Source organism: Diadema antillarum, unplaced genomic scaffold (assembly GCF_040938485.1).
Source record: "Diadema antillarum isolate AM-2024a unplaced genomic scaffold, OU_Dant_1.0 seq00000297_RagTag, whole genome shotgun sequence".
Taxonomy (NCBI): Eukaryota; Metazoa; Echinodermata; class Echinoidea; order Diadematoida; family Diadematidae; genus Diadema; species Diadema antillarum.
In genome coordinates this window covers 1,589,740-1,606,490 of record NW_027271320.1, presented here as the reverse complement: position 1 = coordinate 1,606,490, position 16,751 = coordinate 1,589,740, and the positions used below count along the sequence as shown (strand labels likewise).

At 38.9% G+C, this 16,751-nt stretch overlaps 2 protein-coding genes across 4 annotated transcripts in view; both read left to right on the top strand.

The window, feature by feature from the left end:
- Positions 1–16,751, top strand: part of LOC139730202 (rho family-interacting cell polarization regulator 2-like) — a 158,711-nt gene that overhangs the window by 38,871 nt on the left and 103,089 nt on the right. The window contains exon 1 of one of the 3 annotated variants that reach the window (XM_071641098.1): positions 7,298–8,870. The exons of the other annotated variants lie outside the window; for them this stretch is intronic. Within the exon in view, the coding sequence (XP_071497199.1) occupies positions 7,704–8,870 (1,167 nt within the window). The 5' untranslated portion in view covers positions 7,298–7,703. Of the gene's footprint in view, positions 1–7,297; positions 8,871–16,751 lie in introns of those variants that run through there. 3 annotated transcript variants of the gene reach the window in all.
- On the top strand, positions 4,506–7,698 carry LOC139730205 (uncharacterized). Its single transcript, XM_071641106.1, has 2 exons — positions 4,506–7,409; positions 7,684–7,698. Exons 1-2 carry the CDS (start codon positions 4,926–4,928, stop codon positions 7,696–7,698), a joined length of 2,499 nt encoding a protein of 832 aa, XP_071497207.1. The 5' UTR covers positions 4,506–4,925.

Genomic DNA, 16,751 nt, shown 5'->3' with positions numbered 1-16,751 from the left:
TTTAAAGGACAAGTTCACCTTCATAAACATAAGGATTGAGAGAATGTAGCAATATTAGTAGAACACATCATTGAAAGTTTGAGGAAAATCAGACAATCCGTTCAAAAGTTATGAATTTTTGAAGTTTTTGTGCAGTACCCGCTGGATGAGAAGACTACTGCAGTGTATGAATAACTTAGATGTCACATGCGTACAACAATATAAGGAAAATATAAAGAGAATTTCACAAAATTCCATCTTTTGAAAAAAGTACACATTCCCCTGACTCGTTACCGACAAATGTTATGGGTAATATTATTCCCCCTGCCTTTAGAAAGAGGCAAGTCAAGTGCTCTTCTTTTATGCGAAAAAAGTGAAAATATGTTGAATTTTCTTTTACATTTTCTTTATACTGTTGTACGCATATGACTCACAAGCTGTAGTAGTCTCCTCATCCAGCGGTTCCAACACAAAAATTAAAAAAATTCATAACTTTTGCATCGATTGTCCAATTTTCCTTAAACTTTCACTGATGTGTTCTACTAATATTGTTGCATTTTCTCAATCCTTATGTTTATGAAGGTGAACTTGTTCTTTAAATGTAGCCTTGTCATGAGGGTTAGGTGAAATTAAAACAGATCAGTGACTGGGAGATAGGCTAGAAGGCTTTATCTGACAGGTCAAATGACAGCACACATTCATTCTGAATGATGAAATGCAGTTTCAGAAGTCTTGTGGTACTTTTTCCAGCTCTTAATCTCTGCAAGTAAAATATCATATTTACAATTAAGGAGTGTAGGCATTATTTGTGAGCTATCTGATACTATGAAAAGTGTTTATCTCCATTTGACAGTAAAGATGTAAAAATGGTAAAAAATATGTATTCATTTTCATATGCAAGCTTGTTAAATGATTTTTAAATCTCTGATATACTCTCCTGTAAAGCCTGTGTACAAGTTAGTGATATCATCAAGAAGGTTTATGAGTTGAATCTCGGAATAAAGACTGTAGAAAATGTAAACTTGTACAGTGCATGTCCAGTATAACGGACACAATTGTATCAAAATTCTCTTAACAACGAAGGAAAAAGTCAGGGCCTGAAATTATCATCCACATATCTTTGCATACTCTGCAATTCGGCTATAATGAAATTTAGGTATTAAATAATAAATGAAAACTGCCTTTCCAGAGGACTTCAGTACAATGGGAGTTGCCTGTCCCATATACAAATTTGAAATGTTTAAACATGGTATTTGGAGTGTGGCAAGAATTATGAAATGTATATGTCCTACATGTACCTGTGCAACATTTGTTAATTTCCTATTTATGTACATGTATTTCTTTTTGTCAATATTAGAAGAAAACAAATAGAAAAAAACTGTTGGGTCTGCGAGTAAAGCCTAGCATACTTTAATGTTCAGACAAAAGGATCATGTTCTTCCCTCAATTGCTATTGTTAGAGGAAAGGAAGTGATTAACAAAGTCAGCATCAATATCCAATTAGAAGGAGGGTTAGTGTCTAAGAATGCTATTTCACGCTATTGGTTAGGACAAGGGATTCTCTTTAAGGAATCCACCCATGGGTGTAAGCTGTTCTTAAAGAGGAATGGGATTAGGACAGTGTGAGCTATGAGATGTGAATGGGGTGGGCAGATAGACACCAGAGGGTGTTATTTCAAAATCTACCATATCTCGTGGCTGCCCTGTCTGAATTTACACGCATCCCATAGCAACACTGATCCATGGAATGCACAAGGCTATTTGTGTACATGCAAAAGGGGGATGCAGAGCTGCTTTTGTTTCAAAATCAACCTCGTCTCCTGGCTGGCCGCCTGGTCTGACTTTACATACGTGAATGACATTCGTGTAGCCTCAATCATGTACACATGAAGCTATGTCTATCTACATTCAGTTATTGTGGACCCAAAATATACTGACATCATAACCGCAGCAGACTCATTTATTTCATTTTTTTTTTGTTTAGTCTTCTAAATGTAAAATCACAATCAGGAGGGCCTATATATTCCCTAATTGATAGTGACTCAGTTTTTGCATAAATGTCAGTGTATAGTAAAGTTTTGAATGCTCGTCAACTGTGCAGAAGAAAAAAAAACAGACGTAAGCAAACTGTCTTCAATATTCAAAACAGATGGTAATTCTTATGAGAGAATTATTACAACTGCATTGTGGTTAAGGAAATGAAAAAGAAATTTAAACAAGAAATATATGTTTATTGGAAAGTAAATGAGTACTTAACCTCATTCCTTAAGAAGGCAGGGAGAATAAGATAAAATTGCTTTTAGTAACAAAGCTTGATAACAGGTCAAAGGAATGTAGCATTTCCATTGAAGAAATGTTATTTGTTAAATTCATTCTGTATTTTCCATACATCTATCCCCTATACTTCACAAAATATTTTTTGAGTGTTTTCATCTACAGAGATTGGATTGTCCCCCCCCCCCCCTTCCATATGCTTTGCATTTCTTACTACACTCTCTGGATCCACAAATATGTTTAGAGAAATGTCCTGTTAGTGTTGTGATAAAAGATATTGTGCAACATTGGAACAATGAGAAACAGCTTTTATAAACAGATAATATGGTTAATGTTGTTTATGTGAGAGAGATGAACAACAACCCTACCAAGATTATCGTCCACCAAATCTTTCCTGTTTATTGGTTGTTGTTGTTGTTGGGTTTTTTTCCTTGCTTGTTACTCGGTCTCCCACATCATTTAGATTGCAGCTCATATTGAGGCAGTGGGAAAAAAGGAGAAGAAAAGAAGCCCAATGTTAGTTGATATAATCTTGTTGAGTAGAATCAAAGGCAATGCTGTTGGTCTTCCTGCAAGGAATGATCAATACTTATCAATTCAAGAGAGGTTAGATAGGCAGCGTAGGCTGAAGCTTTTGGCCAGGTGTTTGTTTTTTAGTGTGACCATCAATGCATCATTATGTGGTTAGCTTGCAATGATATGCTGAAGGGGGGGGGGGGGGGGGGGGGGGGGGGTAATGTCTTTTGGATAAACATAGTCTTTACTTAATCATTTTCAGTTGACAATAAGTCTTAATCTTTACAAGCATCCTGGATTGTTTTTTTCTCTCTCTAAATGTATTGCCTATCTATCCCTGTATTATTATTTTTGTTATTATTATTACTATTATTGTTATTATTATTATTATCATCATTATTTAAGTCTTTCTCAATTTATATTACAGCCACACACACACACACACATTGAGTATAAAGTGTGATATTCTTTGTATCGCATGTATTGGTGAAACATTTGATTAAATGGTTTCCAGTTGTCACTTTTTTCTTTTTACTTCTCCTCTCAGTGTTTCATACGACTGTACAGTGTATATCAAGTTTTATTATATTCATAAGATTACATATTGTCAGAAATGCACCACATTATGATACCGTAATGAAAGATTTGATTAAGTTATGCCAGAAGAAGAAATGAACATATTCTGTTGCTTCCTATACTAAAACACCCGATTTTGTCTTTTTTAGAGGAAAAACAAGAATTAATTTGACATCTCAGATCAATAATTGATATAACCACCAAAGATTTTTGGTGAAATAATAATAGCAATGATAATAATAATGATAATAATAATGATAATAATAATGATAATAATAATGATAATGATACATGAGTGAGATGTTCTGTTTGATCTGCTTGTCCTGTACCCGCTGCAGATATTATGTAAACACAGTTGATATAGATGCCATATGTTTCTTTTTCTATATAATCATACTCTTTTTATCCACATTTTTGGCATATTATTCTAGTTATTCTTTTTATGTTGTGATTTTTCCACGGCCTCCTTCCTGCTTTTTCTCTCTTATCATTTTCTTTTCAAATGGTCTTACTCCTGTGTAATCTTTCTTTTCTCTGTGTCATTACATTATCACTGTTTGTGATCCACAGAGTTTAAAGGGATGGTACAGTATTGGTGGAGATGAGAATTGGGCTTTTAACTTTTTGCGAGATACCAAGAAAACACTTATGAAATAGTACAGAGCATACCATTTTAAGAGGAATTCAAAGTTTATTTGATTGAAATCGGGTTTGGAATGACTGAAACATCCAAAAACAAAGTAAAACAAAGCGATCGTAATAAAAGGTGGGTCCCATACTTTATTAGAATCACTCTGTTTTGGATATCTCAGCCATTTCAAAACCAATTTTCATCAAATAAACAATGAATTCCTCATGGAATTACATACTCTTTCATATTTCATAAGAGGTTTCTCATCTCACCAAAAAATGTTAGAAACCTGAAATTAGGTCTCAACCAAAACCATACAATCCCTTTAATCATCAATTGTCAGCTAAGAACCACAGGGTACTATTGCAATTTTGGAGTGTATTCAGTTTAATATCATTATCACATTGTGAGGTTCTATCTTCTCTGCACTATGGTGTCGATTTATTTTTTGTGTTTAGTTTTCAGTAAAATGTTACAAATCAAAACCTCAAGGGCATTGTTTTACACAATATTTGATACAATACTTAATAAATCTACCCACTTTTGATTAAATAGACTTTTCACGTCAGGAAAATAGAATATTTCGGTGTTATTTACACTGAAATCTGAGAATGCGATAGCACCCTTCTATTTCTCAGGTGTCAAAATTTGGTAGTAGTTGTTCTTAAAAAGTTCATTCAAATTAGTTCACCTTTGTCAATGCTACTGCTTCAGAAAATGGACAGATTTTCTATGAATAGAAATAGTACTGTTACACTCATACACGTACACATGATGATAAACTTAGCCATAATAATATTTGATATTGTTATGTTGCTTATGACGATGTAATGGTACAGGCCCTACTGTTACATGAAAGTGATGAAGATGGTCAGAGCACGTGTAAATGCTACAAGGCACAAAAGAATGATTTCTGTTCCTTTGCTTCCTCTTCAGATTGTCATTAGCAATGGCTGAAGGACAGCATAGAAGGGGTCACCAGTCTGGCGTTAGGAGCCGGAGTGAAAATGGCGTGGTGCTCGGCCACGCCCGAATACAGAGTGACCACGGCAAGGGCGGGGCAATGACATCGGTCTCTCCTACGTCAGAAGGCAGAGGAATGTCAAAACAGGAGGTGCTGCAGAGATTGCGAGCCAACAAGAATCGTGCAGGAATGGGGGGTGCAACGACCTCACCAACCCATGGACCAGCAGCTCGGTCTATACCCAACAACAGCCGGCCACATAGCAGCTTGGGCATCTCAGGCATCTCCAGTAACATCAAGGTTGAGGTTGAGGTGCACACTCGGCTCCCTCAGACAGACAAATCTGGCGAGATCAGAGAAAATAGACATGAAAGAAGAAGCAGAGCCAGTGCTGGAGATGACAATGACTCACCGGTTCCACCTCCACGCAGGAGATACTCAAACTCCAGTATCTTTGACCAGGACCCTGCTGATGCTAAACAAATGGATGAAGGAAGTCCACAGGTACAAAACTCTGATGCTGAAAGACAAAGGAGAAGCAGCAAGGAACCTGTGCCATTACCCCGACACCAGAAACAGCGCTCAATGAGTCAGGACCGGGGTACCCGGCAACAGAGAAGGTCAGAGGCGGAGAGGCAGTTCCTGCTGCAGCAGTATGACCTTATGCAGATCCAGAAGCAGAAGCAGCAAGAGGAGGATAAGAGTCGCATGCAGCAGCACTCCAGGGATGTCCAGAAGGAGAAGCTGAAGCACGAACTCAAGCTGTTAAATGAGCACGAAAATCGGGTGATGCACAAGCTGCAGAAGTATGATGGTGGGAAGGCCGAGGAAGTCGGTCCAAGGAGCTGGGTCCGGAAGCAGAGTCAAACACTGGACAGACAGCAGGAGATGAAAGTTTCTGCAAGTGGGACACACCAGTACATGGAGGCCACAAACAGGGTGATGCTCGAGCAACAACTCATGGAAAAGTGGAAAGAGGCAAGAGGGCAGCAGACCAGGCCAAATCAGGCTCAGGATCCTAGACAGCAACGTGGGGAGACAACTCACCATCAACGTACCAGTGACATGCATGATGCTTCACACCAGCAACTGGCTCAACAAAGAGAGCAGAGACGTCTCAGCCACCAGCCACAGCTACAAAAGAGTAGCCCACCTCCTGTCTTGCCAAAGCCAAGGAGCCCTAAATCATCACATGGCAATACCCACCAGTTGCAGCAACATCCACAACAAAGACAACAACCACAGCAACCCAAACCAAGCAGTTACCACAGTGCTGCAGAAGCAGCAAGCCAAAGGTCGCAGCAAGGAATTGTGCGACAGCAGCACGATCAGCATGGAAGGCACAGCCACCCACAACAACCTCATGAAGATGGCAGGAGAAACAACAGGCATGTGTTGCAGCAAGAAACCAAACCAGTACCACGTCCTCGATCTAAGTCTAGTGACAGAACAACAGATTTATCTCCAAGGGGGAGAGATCTCCCTTCCCGCTCTAGAAAGTCTTCATCTCCGCGGAGCAGCGAGGCCAGTGCACAGAGTCACAGTTCCTCTGACTCCAGTGAGGTGCGTCTGCTCAATTTTAAGAGACTCAGCTCTGTGGGCGATGCCCCTATCCCATTCCCTAGTCAGCTAGAGAAAGGTCATCGAACTCAAACCCATGCAGGTCATGGAGGGCACGGTCCATCCCATGCGGAATCAAGCAAACCACAGATTCGAAGTCCTGTAGCAAGACTCTCACAAGCCTTCCACAATAAAACCTCATCAGAAGCTGGACAGAGACACAGACAGGACAGGCATTCAGATGACAGAGAGAGGCTGGCAAAGGAGACTAGTGGCCCCCTGTTGACTTCCACCCCCATAAAGAGTGGAATCACCTCTAGAGAGATGGAGGAAATCATTAAGAGGACAGCAGCTCGGATGATGGAAGAGCAGCAGCAAATGAGAGTGGCTGAAGCAAGACTACATGCCAACCAAACCTCGGTTCAGGGACCGGAGAGGCCTAGGAGACGGCGGAGGGAACGTCCCGAGACCGAGGGACAAAGGGGTGGGGCCAGCCCCTCACAGTCAGCAGGAAATGGCAGCCACGTTCCTGCAAGCATAACAGGAAGTCATTCATCTGACACAGGGAGTAGAGATACCAGCACTGCCATCCACGCGGAGGTGACAAGGAGAGCTCGATCACGGCGCCGGGGGTCAGGTGGGGTCTCGGGATCCACCGAGACTGGCGGGTCTGAAACGCAGACTAGCCAGTCCACAATCAATGCTCCCAACACAGTGAGAGCGAGAGCAGATGTTGCAGCCGGCGCTGGACCCGATCTAAAAACGGCCGCTGCGAGAGGCGTAGCGGGAGTGAAAGCTGTCACGAGCACTAATGAGCTTAATCATGTGCAGAGGGAAAGCAATAAGGTGAGGCTGGATGCAGCCTCTGTCCAACACATAGAAGGAATCGTCCCTACTGTCGCAGACACTGTTAGAGAGAATTATTCTCCCATCTCATCTGCTGAGAACCACAGCATATCAAATCATGCAAAACTTTTGACTGAGGGAAGCTCTTTAACCTCCCGTGAGAGTGAGACTTCAAGAGTAAGTTTGGTAGAAGAGAGCATAGGGAATGAACTCGATGTCATCGAAGAAAAAAGTGAGTGCACGGAAGGGGAGGATGGGGAAAATGATCACAATCATTTTGCCAGTAGTAGGTTGAAATTATCCCAACAAAAATCTTTCCAAGATGATTGTGATTTAGGTAATGTCCATTTGAGATCTATGCCAGATGATACAACAGTTAACAAAGTTGATTCAGAAATCTTGCCAGAGGATGCAGTCCTGAACGAAGCATTGAATCTTCTAGATGAACTAGCGAACTCGGAGCACAAATCAAATAGTGAAACCGGGGCACCTCCACAGCCAGCCGCCAGTCGATCACACAGTTTGGAACTGAGCCAGCGGGATAGTGAAACCAGGCCTGTTGAAACCAAATCGCCAGAGGACAGAGAGCATGGTGCTGATTGGTCTGACAGAGGCAGACTGGACTCATCTCTCATTGGGCATGGTGCAGGGGACAGCACTACTCTGACTGCAAAGAGAGGGTTGGTCACCACTCTTACTGATTCTCCTGTTCAGAGTGAATCTGCTGTAACTGAGCTAGTGAGTATAGAAAGAAACATTGGAACACGTGCACATGCAGCCTCAGCCGGGGGAGACGAGCTGGAAGTGTTGTTTCTAAATGAGGAAGTGGAGACTGGTGTACAGGAAAACATAGGAAAAACAGAGATTCCCAAAATAAGTCGGAGTGGAACAAATGGTGCATTTGTGTCGGATTGCAGTGCCAGGGAACGTAGCCCCACTGACATCAGCGGCAGGAATAAGCACACTATAGAAGGGAGGTTGGACGGCTTGTCTGACGCGGTCTCGCCGATTCCGGAGACCGAGACGGCTGTCGGTGCGGACGGCGAGGTGATCAGGAGGAGGCGCTTTGTGAAGCAGGTTAGTTTCCAGTGGGAGGCAGGCAGGCTCCGGCAGGTCATTGGCGATGCGGATAAGGAGGACGCGGAAGTCGAGTCCGTGCCTGTTACCATAGAAACCTCGCCCCCAGACTCACCACAGAAAGGCATCCTAACGCGGGGCAGATTCTCGGGGAAGCGCGACCACCCGAGCCTGTCCAAACAAACGGGCGAGATGTATCGGCGGCCGAAGAGCGAAATCTTCGACAATGCCCTACGAAAGGAGATCCCCGTCAAGGCGACCAGCGATGTTGCCAGGCAGCGTCCAAAGAGCGCCCTCTATCTATCAGAGGCAGATAATGTTCCCGTGGAGAGAGGTAGGGCCATGCCCAAGCACTATCGCCCTCAAAGCGACTCGTTGATGCAACTGGATAAATTTGACAGCCTCCAGATCAAACCCAAAGCGAGGAGGGAGCGCTCTCCAAGTCCGGTAAGTTTGACACAATTTTATGCATATTTGCTTTTTAGCCTGGTATATATCCAGTAAAAACTTTTTGATTGTTGTGTGAAAAGAGAAAAAAGTATTTGTAAAACCCTTAATTGATAAACAACTCAATATCAAACAGATTTTTTATCGTACAACTTGTCATCCGACAGATTTGTGTATGTCATAATTTCTCAACATTTCCAGTATTGTATCAATCATGCGGTTCTGTTAATTTACGGTACATAGAATATTCTATTTTTTTTTATTTGTGCTTCAGACACAAGATAAAAGTACAACTTTTACTTGCTTTCAACATATCATATGCATTTGTAAATGGTTAACTGTCTTTTTGAATTGCTGAGATGAGAAAATCATCGCATTTGCCATATATTGAGGTAGTACTGGAAGAGAGTATGTGGTTCTCTATTGGTCACGTTGAATTAAAGTATGCTATATATAAAAGCAGTGCCTGATGCTGTGTGTCACTACATGGTTTGTTTTGATGTGTGGGTGAGTGCTACCAGCGAGATACAGGAAGCTTTGCTGGACATATGTACTAGATATTTTTAATGAGAGTGTATATATCGTTGGTGGGGTGACAAAACCTCGTATCTCAAAAATGTCAAATGTTCAGGAGAGCTAAAAAACATGGCTGCCATAACATGTAAGTCAATGGAAACAGCCAACTTTTATTTATCATTTGTGACCTTATTTTTGCAGATGGGCATATAAGGATTGGGAATTACATAGTAAGGGTTCCTAGCTTCAATATAATGAAGAAAACTCATTTTCACCAAATATTGAGATACGAGGTTTTGTCACCCCACCAACGATATGTTGTTTGCGTTATGGACTTTGTATGCATTTACTTGAGAATTGAGAAGGCTATATACCTTACACATTCATAGTACGGATTTGAGAATCTATTGGTAATAACAGGAGGTGACAGTAATCTATGTATAGGCCTAATGTGTGTGTGTGTGTGTGTGTGTGTGTGTGTGTGTTTGTTTGTGTGTATGTATCCACATATATATAAGGCATAGATATATTGAGCTCTTAAACATAATGATGTTATTAATTAGGTACAAATTTAGAGAGAGAAAAAAAAACAGGTATGTACAACCGTTGTGGTCACTTGCACAGTGTGTGAAGCATCATGGGGGAGGGGGGAGGGGGAGGGGGGTGGGGGCAGAAGTATTGACCAGAGGGGTTTAATGACCATTTGTGCATTTGGAGTGATGATATACGGCATGCTGCGATTATAATGTATACCGTGTTCTTGACCATTGATTGTCTCCATTGATCACCATTGACTCCGAAGCTGCATTATGCTGATAATTAGCTCTGCCTTGGCTTGGTTTCCACATGTTGTGGGGAGGGGAAAAAAAAGGTTTCTGTAGAATGTGTATAACTTATGCTAATGAATATTTGATATTTGGCCTAATTCTGTGTCTTCCCTCTATCCGGAGTCTGACCAAAATTATAAGCAACAAAATGCCATATGTAGAATGATGAGCGAACACAAACATGTCTAAACTTTCTTAGCCATAATTCATCACATGAGAATAAAGTTTGCTATATCTCACAGTGGACATTTCCACTGTTCTTTATAAGGATTTAATTACTCACCAGTGGTATGGACCATAAAAAAAAAAACACAAGAAGATCAATCCAGAACAGCAAAAACAAAAATAACAAGTCTGTGAGAATATTCTTCTTTGACGGAGCTTTCTTTTTATGTTGATGTAATGCTACTCAAAATACATCCAATGAAATAGATAAAGCCATTCTTTTCCAAGAAAAAAAAAAGCAAAGGCAAAATGCAACTATAAAGTCAAAACTTGCCTTTGTGCTATTCATAGATGGTACCATGGCCATTTGAAGGATCTGAGGAACATGCACACACATATACACACACCCACACAAAACCCAACAGGAAAAAATGTTGATGAGAAATCCCGATTCACACGTGAGAAATGAAACTAGCATCTCTGATCCGATAAATGAATCACATATTTCCGTGAAGTCTCTGAAAAGTGTGATCTCTTGATTCAACATAGAAGAGGAAATAGAGGAATGTATAATGAGATGGGAGGAGGGGGGGAGGAGGGGGGGAGGAGGGAGGGGTGGGGGAATTCCCTAGTTTTAATCAGCTGTATAATTTGACAATCTAGACTGGATTCCTTTCCGATGTCTCCAGGCACCGAGTTCCCTCTCTTGAGTGAGGTCTCGGGCTATAAACCAATTCCTTTGCGAAAACATACTTTGCTATTTGCTTAGTCTACTTTCCCCCGCTCCTCATCCTCAGCCATTTGGAAATCCAAGAGTGCGTCGCTGTTGACCTAGTAGTGGGTATGGAAGATGGGTATGCCGTGTACTACATCTCTGGAAAATCTTCATGACTAGAAAGTCTAGGTGCATTCATTTTATTTCTAGCTCTCAGTATTCACCTCTGCAATATGTTTTAAACTATACACGGAAATAGAAGTAAGATATTCAATGACAATGATGAACGTCAATAGAGTCAAATTCAATTCAAATTTAAAAATTCAAATCCTTGAATCCTCTGTAAGAAATTTTTCATGGCATGCATCATGAAAACAGTGTAGGCCTAATCGCATAATAATTATTCAGTGACTATTGTCAATACAAAAGTATGTCACATAAGATGTCCTTGTAAGACATATATACAAAACTCTCATACAATTATTCATTCATTGATGAGATAGGTTTTATCTTGAGCCTGATTTAGCATTTAAATGAAATGCAAAACAGATTAAACTTAATGTATACATTGCATTTCAATTAGACTCTGCTCCTGGTATCGAATTAACAAAATACATACGTATAGTTGCGATGTTCTTGTAATAAATATACAAAACTCCAGAGTTATTATGCTAGATAGTATAATCATATGGACAAGGTACATTGTATATCTTTGAGTCTATTTTAGAATTGAAGTGTGCCAGAGATAGACATTTTGCCTGCATTTCAATTACACTCTGCTCCTGTGCTGGTAATCTAAATTGATGGTGATGATTGGTATTCATTTGGGGCATACAAATGCAATATTTCAAACAGGGTCAGGCGGTATGTACAATTGTATCAAACGACTTGCCATACAGCAGACACTTAGGACAGCCCTGGCCTAATAAGGCAACCCTGTGACTGGAGTGTGGGCTGAGGACACACTTATTAAAGGGGTTAGTCCATCTGCTTCCTAAATAGGAAATCATATTACATTAATGTGCATGGAGAGTAAAGTACCAACATTGTAAAGACTTCATCAAGAATAAGTTACATGCAGTGGTATACACGTGTTGACAGATTGAACAAGAAATTGTTTTAGGTAACTGCAATCTGCAAAATTGATGCAGTTTCTCTCCAATTCAATTTAAACACCTCAATGCCCCAACCAATTTAAAAACAAAATAATTATAAATAGATAAAGAAAAATCTTGAGGGAGAAAGAAGGATATAGTTGGAATATTAATCCTGAACACCTCATAGTAGTCATACTATATGTTGTTATGGTATGCACACTCACTTACACACACGCACATGAACTAAAAGATATACATAGATGATATGCTCATACTAGTGCACTTGCATGTGGATAGGCCTATAGGTGTGATGCTTTATTATACAGCCCAAGCTGTTTCTGCTGGGTGTTTGTGGTATGTTGACCCTGAGTTAAAAATGCTTTATGCTACAATTAGATAACTGACTACCCCCACATCCTATTCCTATCTTTATCAACCACAAGCCCCAAGGAATTCTCCCTTTGTACATCCTATAAAGGCCAAGTTTGATTTCAATATTTACTGACTTTAATCAAAATCACAAAGATTTATTTTCTTTTTAACATGTCCTACAGGATCAGTTTGATTTTGATATTGAATTGTAAATTGAACAATGTCTGCAAAACTAAAGTCTTGATTGGGAGATTTTGCCCATACTTCTTCACAATCTGACGAAAAAAGAAAAGATAAGCTTGTAAATGTTTTTGTAGGCTACCTTTGGAAATAAAATTGGCCTTAAATACCGGGAAATTTGGTACAGGAAGATTGATTGTAGTCTTTGTGAAATTCAGGTTACATTCTGTATAGCATAATTTATGCTAATGAGTTTAGTGCATTGGTGTGTGTGTGCATGTATGTAAAAGTGTGTCTTTGCATATATGCTTGGGCATATGTGGTTTTGTGGGGTATCTCATTCTGCTTGTGTTTGTTCTCGAATGTTTGTACCAAATGAGTTTGGATTCTGCAATATGTACCACTCTGTAAGCTGAAACTGTCATTTACAACCAAGTGCTGGACCTGCAATAGTATACATAGCCTTCTGTACCTTTAATTACAGGGGAAGTACATCTGCAGCACTTGGTGTTTATTTCACCCTGAGCAGGATTTTAGTTTCCTTTGGGGTAATTTGAAGACACTTGACGTGTTCAGCAATATTGGAAGAGCTTCAAATGAGTGTGTTCAACTTGGCCAAATGCTCTTACCTGTGAAAAAAGGAAGAAGCTACTCTAAGGAGTTACAGATATGTTTATGAAAAAACCTGTTAAAAATTAGACGACACCACCTTCAAAAATTGGACAGCACCTCCCTCACAAAACATAACAACAAATAAAGCAAGGCAAAATAGACTTTTAACAACTATGCTGTATATTTGCAAGTCAAGTTAGTATACCATTTGTTAAAGGCATAATTTACTATTTGCAGATGAAACAAAAACCCAGCATTAGCGCTTCAAAATAGTTCTAAAATTTGAGTTAGGGATAGAAACAACCAATGTAAAAGTATGAACCAGCATAATCCATGTTAAGTATTGTTAAATCTGCAAAATGTGAACTATAGTTATGATAAAAATGTTTTCAGACTAAACAGTCTACAGTTATGGTTTAATGAGAGAAGTAGTGTAGTGGTATCTCCTTATATTTTAAGCTTTATTGCAAACATCAAAATGGTCAGAAGTTTTGTGACACAACTGACCGACACTTGTTATAAGCATCAAAAGTGATTTCTTGAACATTTTCAAAATCACTGCACTCCTAAAGATAAACAGGACCTGTAATAACTCATAGAAGTCCAAAGCAATATGCCATAGAAAGTCCTTATCTTAGGTTATCATACACCCCTCTTCCTCTATGTAGGTGTCATGGTGAGTTCACAATAATGTTTGTCCTCTGGGAATTTCAGCAATGTGAAAGTGTATCCACTCTAAACTTGACACAGGCACAAACATGATGTAATGTTTCCCAAAGTATTTTTAGTTAAAGGGACTGTACAGCACTGGTTGAGATAAGGATTCAGCTTGTAACATTCTGCGAGATATATTAGAAGTCACTCTCTGAAATGTTAAAGAGCATACAACTCTAAAGGGAATCAAAGGTTTATTTGATGAAAATCAGTTTTGAAGTGACGGAGATATCCAAAAACAAAGTAAAAAGAAAGAGATCCGAATAAAAGTTGTGGCCTGTCAATTTCATTAGGATCACTTTTTTTTAGGGGGGATATCTCAGTTATTTCAAGACCAATTTCCATTAACTAAGTGTTGAATCCTTTTTGGAATTACAAGCTCTTTCATATTTCACAAGATGTATCTCATTATCTCTCCAAAAAAATTTATAAACCTGACATTAGGTCTCGACCAAAACTATACAATCCCTTTGAAGATACCGCTATCCATATAATTTTACTATGTGGTTTTCATCTTATTTCGGTGCAGTATGTGTGGACTAGGAGCTTGGATAGTGTTTTCTTACAGGCCTATATAAAAAATTTAAAAAAAATGAAATAACCACATAGTTGGCATCGAAAATCAGAAACATTCAATGAATGTGTCACTTAATTTCTTATCCAGGGCTATGCCAGGAATACTGAATTATTTCAAAGTAAGAGAAGCTTGTCATAGTCTCTAGAAAAGGAGGACATTTGCAATTTATTTTGATATCAGGGAAGATGCATTATGTTTCCAATAACAAAACAACAACAATGGCACGAAGTGACACTTCTTAGTTTACATGGGCGTGTCTGTAAATCAGTGTTGACACTGATGAGGATAATGATGATAAAAGTGGTGGAACACACCTTCCTATTGATTGCTAATAGATTGAAGTGCTTTGCTTCAAGAAATGATGATATCAGCTGAAGTTTAAAGTGGAAGACATTCTTTCATCATAAGCATTTACGTAGGTTGTTGCGTCCAAGTTGTGACCCTTTAAAGACATCCACCATTCTTTCCCGCTTTCTTTGTTTTACTTCTTTCTCTTTAGCCATAATTTCAAAGTCATTTCACCTTTGTTTTGTTTTTTACTTTGTGAGTCATCTTGTATTATGAAGCGAAAGCAACAACTTGCCAAGATATTGCCACTATTGTGATAAACAAAAATGAAATTGAAATGAAGAGTTTGTTCGCAAAAAGCGATGAGTCCACTTTTGAAGATTTTGAAGTACGGTCTCTGTCATAAAGTACAAAATAATACCTTTTAAATGATATATTGGTCACAACATATAAAGGTACATTTTTTGAAGTTATGGTCAAAAGAAGGAACAATTTTCTTATTATTCTCTTTATTTTTCTTGACCTTTAATCGCAAATATCTCCATTTGGCAAATATGAACTTATCGGTTTTTGCGAACAAACTCTTCAAATTGTCTGAAACATGGGGCAATTTTGCTTAAATAAATAGTTGTTGTAGAGGGTGTGGCTGTTTCATTCCAGTGCATTGTTTCTTGATTACAACTTTAAAATTATTTTGCAAAATTGTGTTCTAAGTGTCAAGTCAGGAGGTCTGTATGTTGTCTGTAAAGTGCAATGTATATGGTGTACAATGATATCACAAACAACATATGAAGAGTTTGTTCGCAAAAACCGATAGGTCCATATTTGCCAAATGGAGATATTTGCGATTGAAGGTCAAGAAAAATAAAGAGAATAATAAGAAAATGTTTGCTTCTTTTGATCATAACTTCAAAAATGTACCTTAATATGTAGTGACCAATATATCATTGAAAAGGTATTATTGTGTACTTAATGACAGAGACCGTACTTCAAAATGTTCAAAAATGGACTTATCGGATTTTGCGAACAAACTCTTCATGTTGATGTACAGTTATATTTAAAAAAAAAAACAAGGGAAGTGACTACAATATGTAATGTGATATATCACATTTATTGTATATTACTTGCACTATTTTTGTGATAATTCATGAAATACAATTTTCAGTCTCTCATGATCATATGTTAAACAGTACAGTGGCACCTCTGTATCAAAACAATTTGGATACAATAATACAACCTTCTTAAATGAGATAATTTTCATTTATATCCCAATTATTTATGATGTCTTTCTGTTTGCATCCTATTATTGTGAAGTAAACTTGATAAAACAAGGTAATTATCGTAGTTTTGGGTCCACATATAACAAGGTTCCCCTATAGTATAAATCCATCAAACAAGATCTGATAATGGCAATGCTCACAACCATTGTTCTAACCCTTTCAATGCCACCAATGACCTGCCTGTACACAGAAAGTATCAGTGGATTACTGAGAACATGGGCCATTGGGGGTTAAAGTGATGAGGTAATTACACATCTGATACTTGTTTCTTAGTTTTCTTGTATCATAGTAAGATATGGATTTCAAAGCAAAGGATATATGTCTTGGGAATTGCCAGTAATGTAACATGACAGACTCCTTTGGGAATTGCCAGTGGTGTTACATGACAGACCCCCTTCAAAAGATGTACAAACTTGAACCTCACCACTTGTTTGGTAATCTGATCTACAACTGCAAAAATCATCTTATGGAAAGGAACAAAGAGTGTCTGTTGCCTCAAGGTTAGTCTGATGACACTCAGACCCTTTTAACCCGTTTA